This window comes from Scomber japonicus, chromosome 12, assembly GCF_027409825.1.
Source record: "Scomber japonicus isolate fScoJap1 chromosome 12, fScoJap1.pri, whole genome shotgun sequence".
Classification (NCBI taxonomy): Eukaryota; Metazoa; Chordata; class Actinopteri; order Scombriformes; family Scombridae; genus Scomber; species Scomber japonicus.
The window spans coordinates 8038594-8054286 of NC_070589.1; the positions used below are offsets into that span (position 1 = coordinate 8038594).

Genomic DNA, 15693 nt, shown 5'->3' on the forward strand with positions numbered 1-15693 from the left:
ATTTCTATAAACAAACATATTTGTGTGTTTTGCAGTTTGCAAAATTTGAACTCAATAAATGTTAAGATCAGTTCATTGTGTGAGTCAAAGAATCACATACAGAAAGCTTTAGTCTCTGGATCAGGGCTGCTGTTGGACACTGTACTCTGCAGTTTGATGAGGATATTGACTATAAAATATGTTAATCCACATGGTTAAAAAATTTAGCCTGCTGCTGATTTGAATCAGCCATTGTAAAAGTGCGCCAGCTGGTGAAGTGTGATACCACTGGGCTTATGCTGTTGATTTGAATGCCTGGAAATACATGAATGGTGTGAAATACAATATTTCCAGTGCACTGGCTCTGTTTTGGACAGACTTTATTGACATCGTCATGCAGAAACAGGTGGATAAGTCCCCAACCTGACAAGCCATGAAAAACTTCCCATTAAAAAAGAAAAAAAACTCAGACCACTTTGTATTTTAGAGGGATATATTAATGATTTATTCATTTTAAAATGGCACCAATACCAAAATATGTGTGTAAAATGACATCTGCCTTATTAATCTAAAATGCAAAGTGGCACTGCAGTTAAAAAAAAAAAAAAAAAAAGGGAAAGAGCACCACATTTTTTAATGGAGACTCCATGGATTTCTTCTTTGTCTACAGATATTCTGCTGTACATTATGTACTGGGTTGAAAAGTTCTCCACACAAAGGAAATAGCACATCAAACCTAAACAATGTCAAAAAAACAGAAGAGAAAGCTGAGTCTTTCCTTTATCTCCCTTTATCTTCGCCCTAGCAAATGAACCTTTTGCTGAGAGAATCTGCTTAGACCCTCTAACTCATGGTTATGATACAGAAATCTATAATTAAGATATTGTTATATGCTGATGATGTTATGTTATATATCACTCTTATCCTGTCACTTATTATATATACATATGATCAAGGGAAATGAAAAAGAGCACATTATGATCAAATTGCATGTATCTTTCAATTTATTGTTGTACTCAGGTATGTGTCTATATGTAAAACACTTTACAGAGAAGATTCGTCACCAACATTAGACATTCTTCCTGTCTCTTCTTCTGAAATCACTTGATATCAAGTATCACCAATCGACCAGTTTTCTATGTACCATGAGACTGCACGAAGTTTGTCGGTGTTGACCTGTGATTGTTTTTGCCCTTCCAGAAATTGCAGATAAGATCTATAACTTGTTCAACGGCTACACCAGTGGGAAAGAGCAGCAGACGGCTTACAACACTCTGATGGACCTGGGTGCTCCCACACTGCACCGAGTGCTCTACCACTACAACCAGCGATACGAGAGCTTCGGAGAATTCACCTGGAGGTGTGAGGATGAGCTAGGACCCAGGTATGAAAAATCACTTCAATCCTTTTCTTTTGGTCAGACGTTTCAATTTCGGTTCTCAAATCAAGGTAAAGACCAAAGAGGCTTTTCTTTTTTTCTTTTTTTTACCTTCGAGGCAACTTTTGCTTTGATTCTAACTGAGGAAGGAAAACAATGTAACGGTAAGGCTGTCAAACTATTGGAACACAGTTTGTAGTTCAAAAGTGCCCACGTCTTATATGTAACCTCAGATCACAAATATGCATTCCTTCAAGCAAATTGATCATCAACTTGAACTTGATGGCCAATTTATCAAAAGACCCAACAGTATACAAAGCCCTGTAGGTCTGTCCTGAGTCAGACTTTTACAGAATACCAAAAGACTGAGCCGTTTTAATAATGTGTAGACTGTGTTCACTGTAATCAGTCTCTGAAATTGTGGAGTGTGTGTGTGTGTGTGTAAGTGAGTGAATGTGTGCCTACTGAATTCATGAGTTGCCCTCCCACTAACAAAGTGCAATCTGTCGTACTGAAGTTGTGCAATTGACATTGACGTCTTTGAACAATAACAGTTCTAAGACAACTGCAAGATTGGCTGCAAGACTGAAGAAAAGTGGCAACCAGACAAGAGTCTGGGTTGGATCAGAGCTTGGTGTGAACACCACTTTCAAGTGCAGTTTAAGCAGACGGTCTTTTCAAAAATGAAATGGTGATCAACAATTTCAAATATGCTAGAATACCTAGATACTCATTAAACTGTATACAGTCCATAGAAATCACACATATGGTAGATTTGGACCAGACTACAATTACAGATATGCCTCAGTGGTGATTGCTTTACCCCCCACTGCACATGTTAAACTCTAATCAAACCATACCTTGAATTGCTAAAGCTGTATCCAAGGTTGAAAGTATAAAGCTGAAAGAAATTCCATTCTCAGACCAATACCATCAATGAACTGAGTTTTGGAAGAAAACAAAACAAAAAAATGGTTAGTGTGGTTGATTTTGACTCACACACACCGTCCTGCTGCCAGAAGTACTCACGAGTGCACCAAATGTGTATCTATCCGTAACTGAAAGTAGTGCATACGGGTGTATATGTATATTACTCCTGTTAAAAACTACAGTGTCCATCTACTTTAGGAAATTACTATAATTTGTTTTAATGAAACTACATATTCATGGCCTATTTTGATAGATGTGTGTCTTCATAAGGAGTAGGCTTTCAGCTGAGGGCCACAGACACAGAAGGGAAGTCGTGAAGTATTGCAAGTTGGGCTTGGTTTTGGTCTTTTTATGGTGATTTGTTAACACTAACATTGCCAGCCTTACACCGTAGTTTTATGTGAAAAATCAACTGATGCAAAGTATCCCGGAAAAAAACATATAGTGAGTTGAAACCTGGCTCAGCTTTTTCCACAGTACCATGTCATCCGGCAAGCAACTGTACTCGAAAATGTCAAAACAGAGGATAAATGTTTCCTGAAAGTTTTACAACTTTCCAGAGTTGTAAAACTCTGTCTTATACTACTGTGCAGTGTTTTGTCATCTGATAAGCCTTCCAACTCACAGATGTATAACTCAAACTGGCCTTCGTGGATCTTGTCTTATTGCTGGTAGATGCAGCAAAATGCCCTCACCTGCACAACCACTTGTTTTTTTAAGCTTTGTGCCATTTTCACAGAACATTCTATCCTGCTCTCGCCTTTTGTGCAAAAACAAAATTCTCCATGTCTAATAAAGAATAATACATACACAGGACAAGGGGGTAGCCCTACTTCATAAAGCCCAAACAATCTAAACAAAACCAAAACAAAGGTAATCCTACCTAACCAAAGCATTTCCTTTGCACATTTTTCAAAGTAAGTAAAAATTTGTTCCAAAACTACCTTTTTTGTTCCCAGCACAATTATAAAGACATCCTACAGTGGCCCGCACAGCCAAATCTCCGTGGTATCGGCTCATTCAATGCTTCGCGTTGTCCAACTTTTGTTTTGTTTCTCAAAGGTGGGTAGATGTTCCGCTCCCAGCATCCAAAGTGCTGTCTTTGATTGTAGGCAGTTGTTTGTGTGAATTAGAGTTACAGGGAAATTCATTCAAACTGACTGGGAAGTGAGCTTAACATCCGTGACATCACCAGGACCATTTAGTAACAAGCAACCAGGGAGGGCCCCATATTTCCCCCCAAACTACGGATAAGTACCTATAATGTAAAATTGTAGCTTAATGTTTTATAAACAGAGCCATGTGTCCGATATAAAATATACTTATAAACGGCAGTCTGTGGTACATGCTTTCACTTTGGCAGGTGAAACTGATTAGCCGAGGCTCCCTTAATTCTCTCTGTTTCTCTCTCTGTCTGTGGGTTCCCCCACCCTAAATGAAAGGTTGCTTTTAATAGGGCCCATGCTGGAAAGAGTTGATGTAATTGAGGGAGTTGCTTCTGAAGTGTTCCATTAAAATACACTTAGATTAACAGTCCCCCCAATTTAGTTAAAGGAAGGGGTGATTAATGTTAATAAAGGCACCTCAGAGCTGGAAAACAAGTAGAGAATTGGATTAAAGGTGAGGCTTGGCAACAGAGAGAGGAAGTATAAACATTTTGTTTAGCCAAGTCATCAGATAGACATCAGCCCTTTCTATGTATCTAGTTTGATTCAAGGAAAGAGCTTCTTTACTAGAGCTGACACAGAGCTCTGTGTTGTTAGCAGGCAGTGAGGTTAATGGCCTTACAGCTCCACCGCTGTGTGTCTGAGTGTGCTGACAACTTCCCCGCGGCGTCAAGACGTTTGTTTCTCTGACGTTATTTGACCGCTGGGGAAAACAAATGCAGCAGACAAATGGTTGTACTGACGCCAGGCCAAAAATACTACTGATATCATTTTTATCAAACCAAAATAACGGGCATGCAAAGTTTCTGACTTTTCAAGCATACAATGTTGATGTTGGCCTGGTCTTGTAAAAGCACCTAAGATCATTTTGATCATTGTCATTCAGTTGAACAGAGGCTGACCAGAACAGTGAGGGAAATTAAAATGTGATCTAGATTCGTCTTAGCATGAGTCAACATCATGGTTATATTAGGATGAAGATTATGTTTCTGTTTTAATCAGAAGTATCAATCAAGTGCTTTACAACTAAGCTCACCTGGCTGACAGGAGCCTTTTGATTAATAGTTCAGTGTTGAGTTTCCCTTCTTAATATTACCACCATAACACTAAAAGGATGTACTTTATCATATCATGCTCTAGTTAGATTCCTTCCAGTAACTGTGTTAACATTGTTTCAATCACTTTGTCATTGAAGCAACGGTGGGAAAGAGTACCTTGAGATGAAACTTATAGGAGGAAACTTAAGTTAACCATGCTGACCAATCCCAGTTCTTCCAGACCGCAAATGGTATCTCTAGATGCTATCGCCGTAAGGTGTAGTTAGATTTTGGAAGAGGCAGCCCCACAGTTACGATGTAGCTTTAGCACATAGGTATAGAGGAACCCTTTGACGCTAAAGGTATAAATCCAGCTAAAATTGGCATGAAAATGACAAATTATTGTCAGACATGTTTGCGGGCACACTGGAGCCGATCCCCGCTGAGATTGAGCTAGAGGTAGGGTTCACCATGGACAGGTCACCAGTCAATCACAGGGCTGACACATAGAGACAGACAACCATACATACTCACATTCATGTCTTTGGTCTGTGGGAAGAACCCAGAGGAAACCCACACCAGTACAGGGAGAACACGCAAACTCTACACAGAAAGGTCCTCGCCGGTCAACGCTAGACAGTAGACAGTCCTCGTTCTCCATCAACCCCCCCCCCCCCTTTAAGTCCCTTTTGTTAGTTTTTTTTTCTTAATGTTTTTGGCCTCATAAGAGAGAGTACATGTCTCCTGACCAAACAACACAGATCTGTGGTACAACTGACAGTAAACAGCAGAGCAGACAGGCTCCCCTCTAGCGCACACACACTGACCACGTACTGTACATGTACAGACCACAGACACAATACTTTACTGATGCACCCACACACACTCACTCACTCACTCACACATGCACGGACTGTCTCATCTTCCCAAATCAGCTCAACTTGTTATGAGGAGAATTCCCCAGTTTCCTTGTCACAAACAATGAGGACTGAATAAACTTGATTTTCATTAGCTAGTCAAAATACAGATAATAAGAACCCTGCTCAGGCTCTGATTCAATGTAAACTCATATCAGCCAAGTAAGCAATATCTGGAAACAAATGACAAGACTATTTGGCATCCTCAGGAGGACATTTTTGTTGCCTTTTTCATGCAACATCGCGTGACGTTTTAACTAAAACCATAAACTCACCGAAAGGCTGTCTCTCCAAGGCTTGACACTTCTTCTCCTGAGGGCCAGACCTTGTCATCGCCAGGGGAGTACCCATTATTTAAGGCACGCCGCTTGGCTGTTGACTTAGAAACGCTAGATGTTTTGGCTGGGCTGAAAGAAAATCCTCAATCCGCGCCATTTCAGTCCTGACCGTGTCCTTGGTTGGACTCCGTGCCCTTTGAGGAACTGCAAAATATTAGATTTTTTTTCTATTTCCTTTCTGTTTTTACATGACAGTCTCTCTAATCAGAGGAGTGCTTGCGATAATAAGTATTGTTATGGTTGGAATTTCTCTCAGGAAATCATAATCATAATCACAGCAGACTGTTTACTTTGCTCTCTGACTTTTTTTAGATGAGGAAAGGACAAAAATACACGCAGTGAAAGCAGAAGTGCCTTTTGGCTTCTCGTCCAACAGTGATTTATTGGTTTCTGTGATACTGAATAGTGAGGAGAAACATATAAATATTTACACAACGTGATCTAAATTTCCAGTAAAAGTATCCCATTAACAGTACCAGAATACTTTGTTATGAGTTTTACTTAATTAAAAGTACCTCATCTGCCCTCACCAGGAGACATCCAGGGTGCTACTGTTTCCTGTCAAAAGCACCTCTATATAGAGGTACTGGAATTGTCACATTATTTTTTAGTAGTTGATAATGACTCTTCAAGTATGCAGTTTATCAAATCGTAATATTATATATTTTTTCCTATGCTGACCTAGAGAAAAGAATTCTAATAGTGGATTAAATAGAAAAATGTGACGGTTGAAGGTACAAACACTTCTACATCTGTGGTGAATAAGTTTGACCAAGTTTTAACCAAGAAATGATGTTACATACTGGTTATTTCCAACAGCAGATATGTTTGATAGGAATGTAAATATACACCTTATATTTAGTTTTTTTGTTGTTTTTATTGATGGCACTAGCATAGCGGCTTTGGGGATAACATTGACTGTAGGTCAGGCAACCACTTTGGTCCTGTGTTAAATATCTATTATATCTATAATATCTAAATTATTGGATGGATTACCATCAAATTTTCTACAAATATTCATAGTCCCCAGGTGACGAACCTCACTGATTTTGGTGATTCCCCAAGTTTTTCTCCAGCACCACAATTGGGTTGACAGTTTTTGGATGTTAGAGAAAAGTACTGAATGCCATGAAATATTGGGAAAGATATTCATGTCCCCCTCAGGATGAATTGTGATAACTATGATGACCTCCAAAGCCTCTGCCACTAGCATTGTTGCACACTCTTTGTCTTGTTATCAATATAATTTGGACATTTTCAATGAACCTTGTCTGCAAAATATTCACTGACAACATATTTCATCATATTGTGTTGCAACAAAAGTTGAGCAAGGTGAAACTTGGTCTTGGGTTGTGTGTTAGTATCCCGCAGAGCTTAAGTTGTTCTGAATTCAGCTTTAGAGGTTCACTAAGTGGCTAATATAGTGGAAATAGAGCTACAAACATGGACTGGAGAAACACTGAAGCACAGAAACGTGTGTTAACACTGCAGAGGATGTGTTCACACATGTTTGTCAGTGCGTACGATCCGTTCTGTCATAAATTTCAGTCTTCTCATGGACAGTTTGTGAGGTCCTGGACAGATGATGAAATTTATGACACACTGCCCTTTGCCAACCCTGAAGGCCACACAGATGCGGAAACTATAAATTAACTAAGAGGCCAAGTCCATATAATCAGAATCTAGAATCGAGTCCAAGTACTTCCTGCTATCACAGAGCTTTAGTCTGTGTGTCAGTATGTCAAATACCTAAGTGCGTCAGAGTGGACTCTTTATAAGCTCTAATCATAATCATAAAAGAAATATGTGGTTTTTTGAGGTGAGGGGCAGGAAAAATGACTTTTATTTTGTCTTTTATCAACGGTAGCCAGTCATTTATGGATGATACATCACGTTGCTGTCTGTGCTGGGTCTCTCTTTTTGAGTCTGAGCAGGTTAACCACATTTTTAATTCTATCTCAGTATCTTTAGGTCTATTTGGATTGGGCCGTTCTCTGGATTCTTTAAAAAAATGTAATGGATCAGGTCCAAAATGACTTGTATCTCTAATGTTTTGAAGTAAAAATGTTTCTGATCCTTGCCTGTCTTGTAGACTGGTTGAATTTTTCTGACTCTTTTTATATGAAACAATCAATTGACTCATGCAACTTAAGGAACACTGAATATTTTTAGTGTAACTATAAGCATTTTATAAATTTGCTATTTGATTGAAATGATTAAAACAGTGTACACCTACACACCTTACCATGTTAAATGTGTGCCTTCAAGTGTGACCATGTATGTACACAGTGCAGACAGTACATACACTATGTGTGGATGATTGCATTTGACATGTGCACAGTCAAAACCACACAGAAGTTGCAAGTGGGACTTTTTTTAAGGGGCACTCACGTATCTTGAAAACCATTTTCCACTCCTATACATGCACTGGGATTTATGGTGACAACTGTTGCTATTTGGAACCTGTGAAACGTTCCTCTGCCTTCCTGAGAAATGAAAGCATAACAAACCACATTTTTTTCTTTATTCTAAGCAAATAAATATCCCAATTTCCTGAAACCACTGAAATCTGTGGCAAAATATTGGGAACATAAAGGGGTTTCAGAAAAATGATATGAATGACAGCACACTACCAACACAAGGCTTCTTGTCTGCAGACAGGCTGTCCAAGACGACTGACATCATTAAAATTATTATTTCTTTCTCTGGAGCCCCCATAGCAAAAAAAACAGGGGCTGTTGGCAGTTATATTTGCAAAGGAGATGTTGTCCTGCTGAGCATCCATATGTACATATAACACTGAAAATATACTCAGATTCCAAAAATAATGTATTAACATATGCCAAGTGCTTATTAGCCAGGCAGCTGCACAGAGGATGTTTCTTCTCATGTGTCTCTATATGTAAAATGGTTTTCAAATTAGAGAGGAATGCCAACAATAACGCAGAAATATGTTTGACTTAATCTGTTTTGCCTCTTTGAATGGAATTACGGCCTATTGTGGCGTTCAAAGTACAGTCATTTTCCAGAAATAATACGGACATTCAGCGGAAATATGGTGATGTGCTATATGTTTACAGAACAGCAGTTGATTTGGAGTGAGTCTAGGACAGGAGATGAAATACTGTACAGGCCTCCACAGGCCACACAGTGTCTGTATTATTACAGTGTGTTAGCCAGCGCCAAGTTTAAGAATTGCAGCTTATCGACAGGATCAAAAATAAAAGAAGACTTCTGGGCCATCACTTTGAATAAGTGTTTGACAAGAGGATATTAAGTTTACCACAGAGACTTGAAGACTCAAGCTACTTCTACTATTATCTAGCCATAGTTGATAGTTTTAGTTTTATTTCAGATCATGGTCTTTATCCAGACACAACTGCAACTCAGTGTAGACTAGACTGGTGTCATTTACTACATTATGTAAGTATACTTGTGTTTGAGTATTGTTAGAGTTTGATACAGAATGTGACACACATGGCAGACTTTAAATTAAAACCTGTGCATGTGCGTGTCAGTTTCTGTGTGTATGTTCACTCTGGATTAATTCACAAGAAGATTAATCATAGCACAGATGCAGCCAGATGTGTTTTGTTTATTTTTTACTCCTCTTTGATATTTGAGCTTCAATGTGCAGAATTATGTATTGAAAGCGTATGAAAAGCTCATCTTAAATCTAAATTCAAGACATGGAGCTACAAGAATTATTTGTGATATTACAGCTAGTATAGAGCCAATCATAGTGCAGTATTCAACTTACACAGGTGTGATATGGAAACTTGAATCCTCTAGTGCACAAACACTGGGCATGGACTTAACAGTGAAGAAGGAGACATCTTGTGTCCAGCAGTGAAACAGTTGTTTTGCCTTTATTTTAGAGAGTAACTGGCAGAGATGCCGACAGGGTGCAAGGAGAGAGAGGGGAATGACCTGCATAGGTCTCTGGCTGGAATCGAACCAGGGACACTGTGATTATGTGGCATGCTCTAACCACTGAACCACCAGGGTGCTCCCAGCAGTAAAACTTCTGATATGAACAGTATTTACATAGGTTGTTGAATGAGAGGGAGGATGTGGACCACAGATGAGAACTTCAAAGCTGACACCTGATTCATACTCACTAGGAGCACATGATGAAAAGGTTGTTTTTTGCACTTGACAAAACAACTCAAGGTCCATTTACTTCCTGTTCTAGAGGTTTTAGTCAAACCACACAATCTTCATCAGCAGATTGTGTTTACACAGTTATCATGGACCAGTAGATATAGTAGATTTCCTTATTATTCCTTTTTATTCAAAGCACTGTAAGGACTTCCCTGTGTGCTTAAAAACGGAAGTCCAACATTCATTCTTGGCGTTGGAAGCAGCTGTTGAGAAACTGACGAAGCTCATTTAGTAGATCTTCAGAAGCTTCAAACTGCTGATGAGGGTCCAGAATGAACTTAATCACCAGTCAGAATCTTGACTTCATCAACACTATGGCAGCTGTCATCATTTTCATCCATATCGCTGTCTCCATTTTCAGTCCTATCTCTGTTACCATCACGTTCACCTCTCCATCATCATTTTCATGACAACCATCATCACATCATCATCATCATCATCATCAGATCTGCCTCGTGACCACCAGGTGAGTGTCTTTGATGATAGACTGAACATCTAAATTCACTGCAGTTTGCTTCCACCTGCACATTTTTCACCCTTAAAGTGAATTAAATGAAAGCTCGCAGCAGTGAGGATGAATGCTTGCAGGTGGCCGGCATAGAAATAGACATGAAGACAGAGCGATGGATAGGTAGAAACAAATGTTTATTCCATCAGTATGGTCATACATTTCATTCATTTCCTTTAACTGCTGCATATTGAATGTGTAGCCTGGGTGCTCTGATGTGTCATCAGTTCATCAGTATAATGTGCCGTGGCTCTGGTGACTTTGGTGCATCCAGCAGACTTGTGGCTTGGCAGAATGGGGACTCTGCACTGTAGAAGTGCTGGTTTGGCTGAAGAATGAGGAGAAACTGTGTGTGGAATGAACGAAATCTCGTCCCGCTGCCATTTTCTGACTTTAGACAAACACTGACAGGGTTTCTTAACAAGGGCCAAACGGGCTGCATCAGGCTTAATGGTTATTTATTGCGCTCGGTGTCCCTATGAGATGTATTTATGTGAACTCTGTGCATCATGTTACTAATGGAGATGATTTTTCAGCTGGGCTGGTTTGGCCTACAGACAAGTTCAAGCATTTCATAGGAATCAAACAGTCTCTCGTCTGCCTCTGCCTGGTATCACAGCCGTCCATTAGCCTGCTTCCCTCCAAAGCACCAGCTCTTTCCTTGCCACGGCCATTCATTTATTCATTCATTCACTTTTCCACTGTTTTACTTTCATCATTCCCACCCAGACCCTCAGCAGCCACTATGTGTGCTTTGGGTCAAAGTTGGAATGTGTCAGTAACCGTGCACCTTACTCTTCAGACAGGAAGCAGTTTTGTGGATGGTTCGGTTTTAGGTTTTGTCATGTGATGATGTCACTCTAAAACAACAGCAGAGCCATGGTGTGATTAATGGGCTGCAGACAGTCTAATGTATCTGAAGCCTGATGTGCATCAACACTGAGATTCCTCTTTTCTTCAGATGCTTGGCAACAAGCATTTCCCACAGTTCACTGCATTTCACAGTTGCCGGTTGGCTGCTTGATTTCTGTGATGCCAACAGCTCTCTAAATACTTTCTAAAGAAGCAATGTGGAGGGTTGGGCAGCCTCGGGAGTAGATGTGCTTCTGGTTAAAATAAGATAACTTTATTGTCTGTCATAAACAAAAGAAATTCTTGTTTGACACGGCACATCAACAAGCAAACACACACACACACACATTTGTCTTTATATCCTTGTGAGGACCCTTATTGATACAATGCATTCCCTAGCCTTACCCTAACCTTAACCATCACAACTTAATGGCTAAACCCAACCCCCACTACAAACCTCTTGAACCTAAATCCAATTCTAAAATTGCCCTTTGATGTTGACCACCAAATTTTATACTGAAAAACACACAAACACACAGGTTTACATAAGTAACTTTTAGGGGTATTTACATAGACTTTGCTAGAGACTTATCCTAACCCTAACCTTTAACTTAAGCCTAACCTTAACCACTGACCAAAACATCCTGGTGTGTGTCCCTGAACGTGACTTAAGACACAAACCAAATATGTTAACTCATCATCTGACAATAACATAGTTAAACAGGGTGATGATTTTAGAAGGAATAAAAGTTTTTTGTGGATGTTTTTTGGGGCCAGTGGAACTTTGTAGCATTGTCCTGATGGCGGTAACTGAAAGGATTGGATCCGGCTAATCAGAGTGGCTTTCCTGATTAGTGACCAGGTATAGAGTTCACATAGGGGCATTTGGGGTGACCCAGTTCTTTTACTTGCCTGATGAGTTATGTGGTAAAGTTTTGTGTTTGGTTGTGAGGACTTTGTACCAGGGTGAAATGTTAGATGAGTGTAGATTCAATAAGTGTCGTGTAAACCAGGGTTAACATGTCCTTGCTGACTTTAAAAAACCTTAGCTTCCTCAGCAGGCGGAGGCGCTGCTGGGCTTTCTTGTACATGGGGTCGGGTGTTCTGGGAAAAGGACAAGGAGGTGTCTATCTCTCCATCCATACTTGTTCTACCAGCTGGCCTTCGATACTGAGGGCTTGGAAAAGATGTGGTTGTTGTGAGTCTGGTTTCTGTCTGCTCCCACAACACAGCTCCTTGGTCTTGGTGATGTTGAACTCCAGGGAGTTTTTCCGAAATGTCCGGACCAGGTTGTTTACTTCCTGATGGCATTCAGACAGAGCTTTGGTGCCAGTCAAGTGGGCCACTAGGGCCATGTCATTCGCGCACTTTAAAAATGTCATTCCTTCACTGCCGCAGGAGATGTTGTTGGTGTAAACAGAGAAGAGAATGGGGGATAAAGTGCAGCCTTGGGGGACTCCTGTGTTTAAAATCAACTTACTGGATTTAAAATCATTCACAAGCACCTGTTGTGGTCTGTCCTGTGAAAAAAACCTTATAATCCATAAAACCAGTGTCAGGCTGACCTGAAGTTCCACTAGGCGGTGCAGTATGGTGTTTGTGTGTATAATATTAAAAGCAGGAGAGAAGTCCATGAATAAAATACAAGTGTTGGGGTATGCTGAGCCCAGGCGTCTGGCCGCAGTGTCTAAAGGGTCAGTCTTGTGTCCTCCACCCCCTGTTTCGCCTTTTAGGCAAACTGGAGCGGATCCAGTCTCTCTGCTGGTCATACAGTACTTTCCCCAGGCATTTACACATCTCTAATGTCAGGACAACTGGCCTGTAGTCTTGTGGGTCTTCATGTGTCTTTTTAGGGATTGGGGTTATGGTGAAGTGTAGCAATCATTTCTCTTCTCCTGTTCTACTTTGCTATTTGGATGACTTCTTGTGTCCTAAAGTAGGAGCAGAGGGGCAGTGGCTATCCAGGGGGGCACTAAAGTCTTGAAAATGTTGAAAACTGACCATTCATAGTAAATTATTGGATTTGGCAGAAAAAGGCTCAGCTCTTTGACGTAGTTCTCTAAAAAAAAAAAGTGAGCAGAAATGAGTCTGCTGGAGCGCTCATCCCAAGCATGGACAATAAATCGTAGTTAAATCAAATAATCCAACAACCTGTTGTCCAACATGAGGAACATAAAAAATAGAAGATATTGAAGGCATATCTCTGTTTTGTGGTAGCTTGCAGAATTATTTAAAGCATCATAATATAACATTTATTAGTCATGTATATAAGTCAAAGGGGGCAATTGCAATTATACAAACAGCCTTTATTGGTCTGTGAAGAACACTGCTCAGTGAGTAGCATGTATAATCCTGGTTCTCTAGCAGTTTATCCATCAGTTCCTCAAGAAAGGGCCGAACGATGTGTTTCTGATGCCTCTAATGCTGACTGGGATTCATGCTAACCAGCTGTTCATATTGTTATTATCACGTGATGGTGTAGACATGTAATGTGTTTTACAATGCAAACATCAAATTCATTTATTACCCCTTGCCGATGATTAAATGGAAGTATACTGTATTGTACGGGTGATTTTTGTTGAGTCCATCTCCTTCACAAAGAAATGTATATTGTCTATTCTTTTTCAGGGGTTAACAGGTTTGTGGATGTCATAAAGGTTTAAAAAGCAGAAACACAATTTAACCATGTGTGTTGTTCATGCCAACAGGAAGGCCGGCCTCATCCTCTCCCAACTGGACGAACTGTCCCCGTGGTGTAAGGGTCTTCTTCAGGAGGCAAAGATCGGCCTTCGCAGGATGTCCCTCAAGTTCCTGTCCTGCCGTTACACTGACACCAAAGCCTTTGGACTAAACTGGGCGAACATGGGCCAGGATGTCCACAAGGCCTGTGACGAGCAGACGCTCACTGTCATGTATAATGACTACGGCGAGCCCAAGGAGCTCTAAAGCTATTCTGAGGTTTTTGGTTTGGATGTGCACAGGAATAGAGATTTGTCAAACTCAACAAGGAATCAAATAAAATGCAGGTTTTTCATTTATTTCTATAAGATATGTGCATTTGAAGTGACATGAATAAATGTTAATGTCCATAGATGTTTATTGTGAGATAAATTGGTCATACCAAAAGAAAATCAATATAGGAGAACAAAATGTTACTCCTCCAGTCCACTTACAATCTTCTTATGAGGATTAGATCAAATCAAACATTCGATGCATCCTTCAGACAGAAGCTGATCTCTCCATGAGTCCTAATGACAAAACATCTCATAAACTGGAGCCTCACTGCTTTATTCATCTCTGCTGTGCTTTTCTTGACCTAGAAAATAGAAATGTAAACTTGACACATGTTGATTCACAGCTAAAGCACTTCTTTGTCTTTCACCAGACTTTCATCAGTCTTGCTGTATGAGTGTAGTGGTGCATACAGTGTTTTCTGAACAGATCAAAGCACCGCCGTAATTCTAAGAAAAAACATGATTGAAAGCTTTGACAGCAAAGCAGCTGCAGGTACGTGATGTAAAAGACTAGCTCGTTGCTTAATTTAAGGTTGAGCTCTGTCAACATCTGGAATCTTGGAAAGGAGGATTGGAAGGCTATGACCACTTGAAAACTAAATTAGATCAGACCTCGGCAAGACCCTCAGCCCTCAAGGCCGGGGTTCTTCGTCATTTCCTGTTTTGTTTCTGCTCAATGCGACGTGGCATGAAAAGTTTATAATACAATAAAGTAAATACACATAAAAAAGATGAAATATGGTATTGTACATTCAATGCACATGTTTTAGTGGAACTAAATGTAAAAAAACTCACTTTGTTGGACTTTGTTAAATCTTGGATAAAGAAACGTTACTTTGCATTAATCTGATCATTTACTACAGCGTCATCTAAACAGAACACCTGGTATCATTTAGCTTCATATTCAGTGCAATATTAAAACTTCATGAAGGGTTTCACATCAGCTCTTTTGTGCCTGTTTAAATCCAAACGTAATCATATCTTTACAAGTACATCACCTTGTATGATAAGGAACACTTACACACTGGAGACCGTTGATGTCAAACAAGAGGCCAAGAAACTGACGATGATATTGATCACGACTTTGTAGGCAGTCCATGTCCATCTGGCAACATGGATACATGTGATGGTTAGTTGCTTCTTAGATTTGACTTGTTTACATGAGGAATGGACCCAGGAGATGCTGATTCCTTTTACAGTTAATAATCATAGCAGCTTCAGTTTAGCTAGCATGCTCCAACCACCGCCGACAGCTTCCCGTGCTCGTCGTGAATAAATGGAACAACAGTAAGCAGGTGAACACGTGGTCTCTACAGCTGTACATTGTGTGGGTATTGGCTGCTTTATTGTGTGGAGTTGCTTATACTGAACATCATCAAAGACACGCTGTTTTTAAATCTCTTTTTATAT

The 15693-nt window shown here is 40.0% G+C and overlaps 1 protein-coding gene across 1 annotated transcript in view; it reads left to right on the forward strand.

Moving 5' to 3' along the window:
- astn1 (astrotactin 1) overlaps positions 1-14215 on the forward strand; it is a 389683-nt gene extending 375468 nt beyond the window's left edge. Inside the window, exons 23-24 of the mRNA XM_053329701.1 lie at positions 1180-1363; positions 13978-14215. Of these exons, the coding sequence (XP_053185676.1) occupies positions 1180-1363; positions 13978-14215 (422 nt within the window). The remainder of the gene's footprint in view (positions 1-1179; positions 1364-13977) is intronic.
- The last annotated feature ends 1478 nt before the right edge of the window (positions 14216-15693 follow it).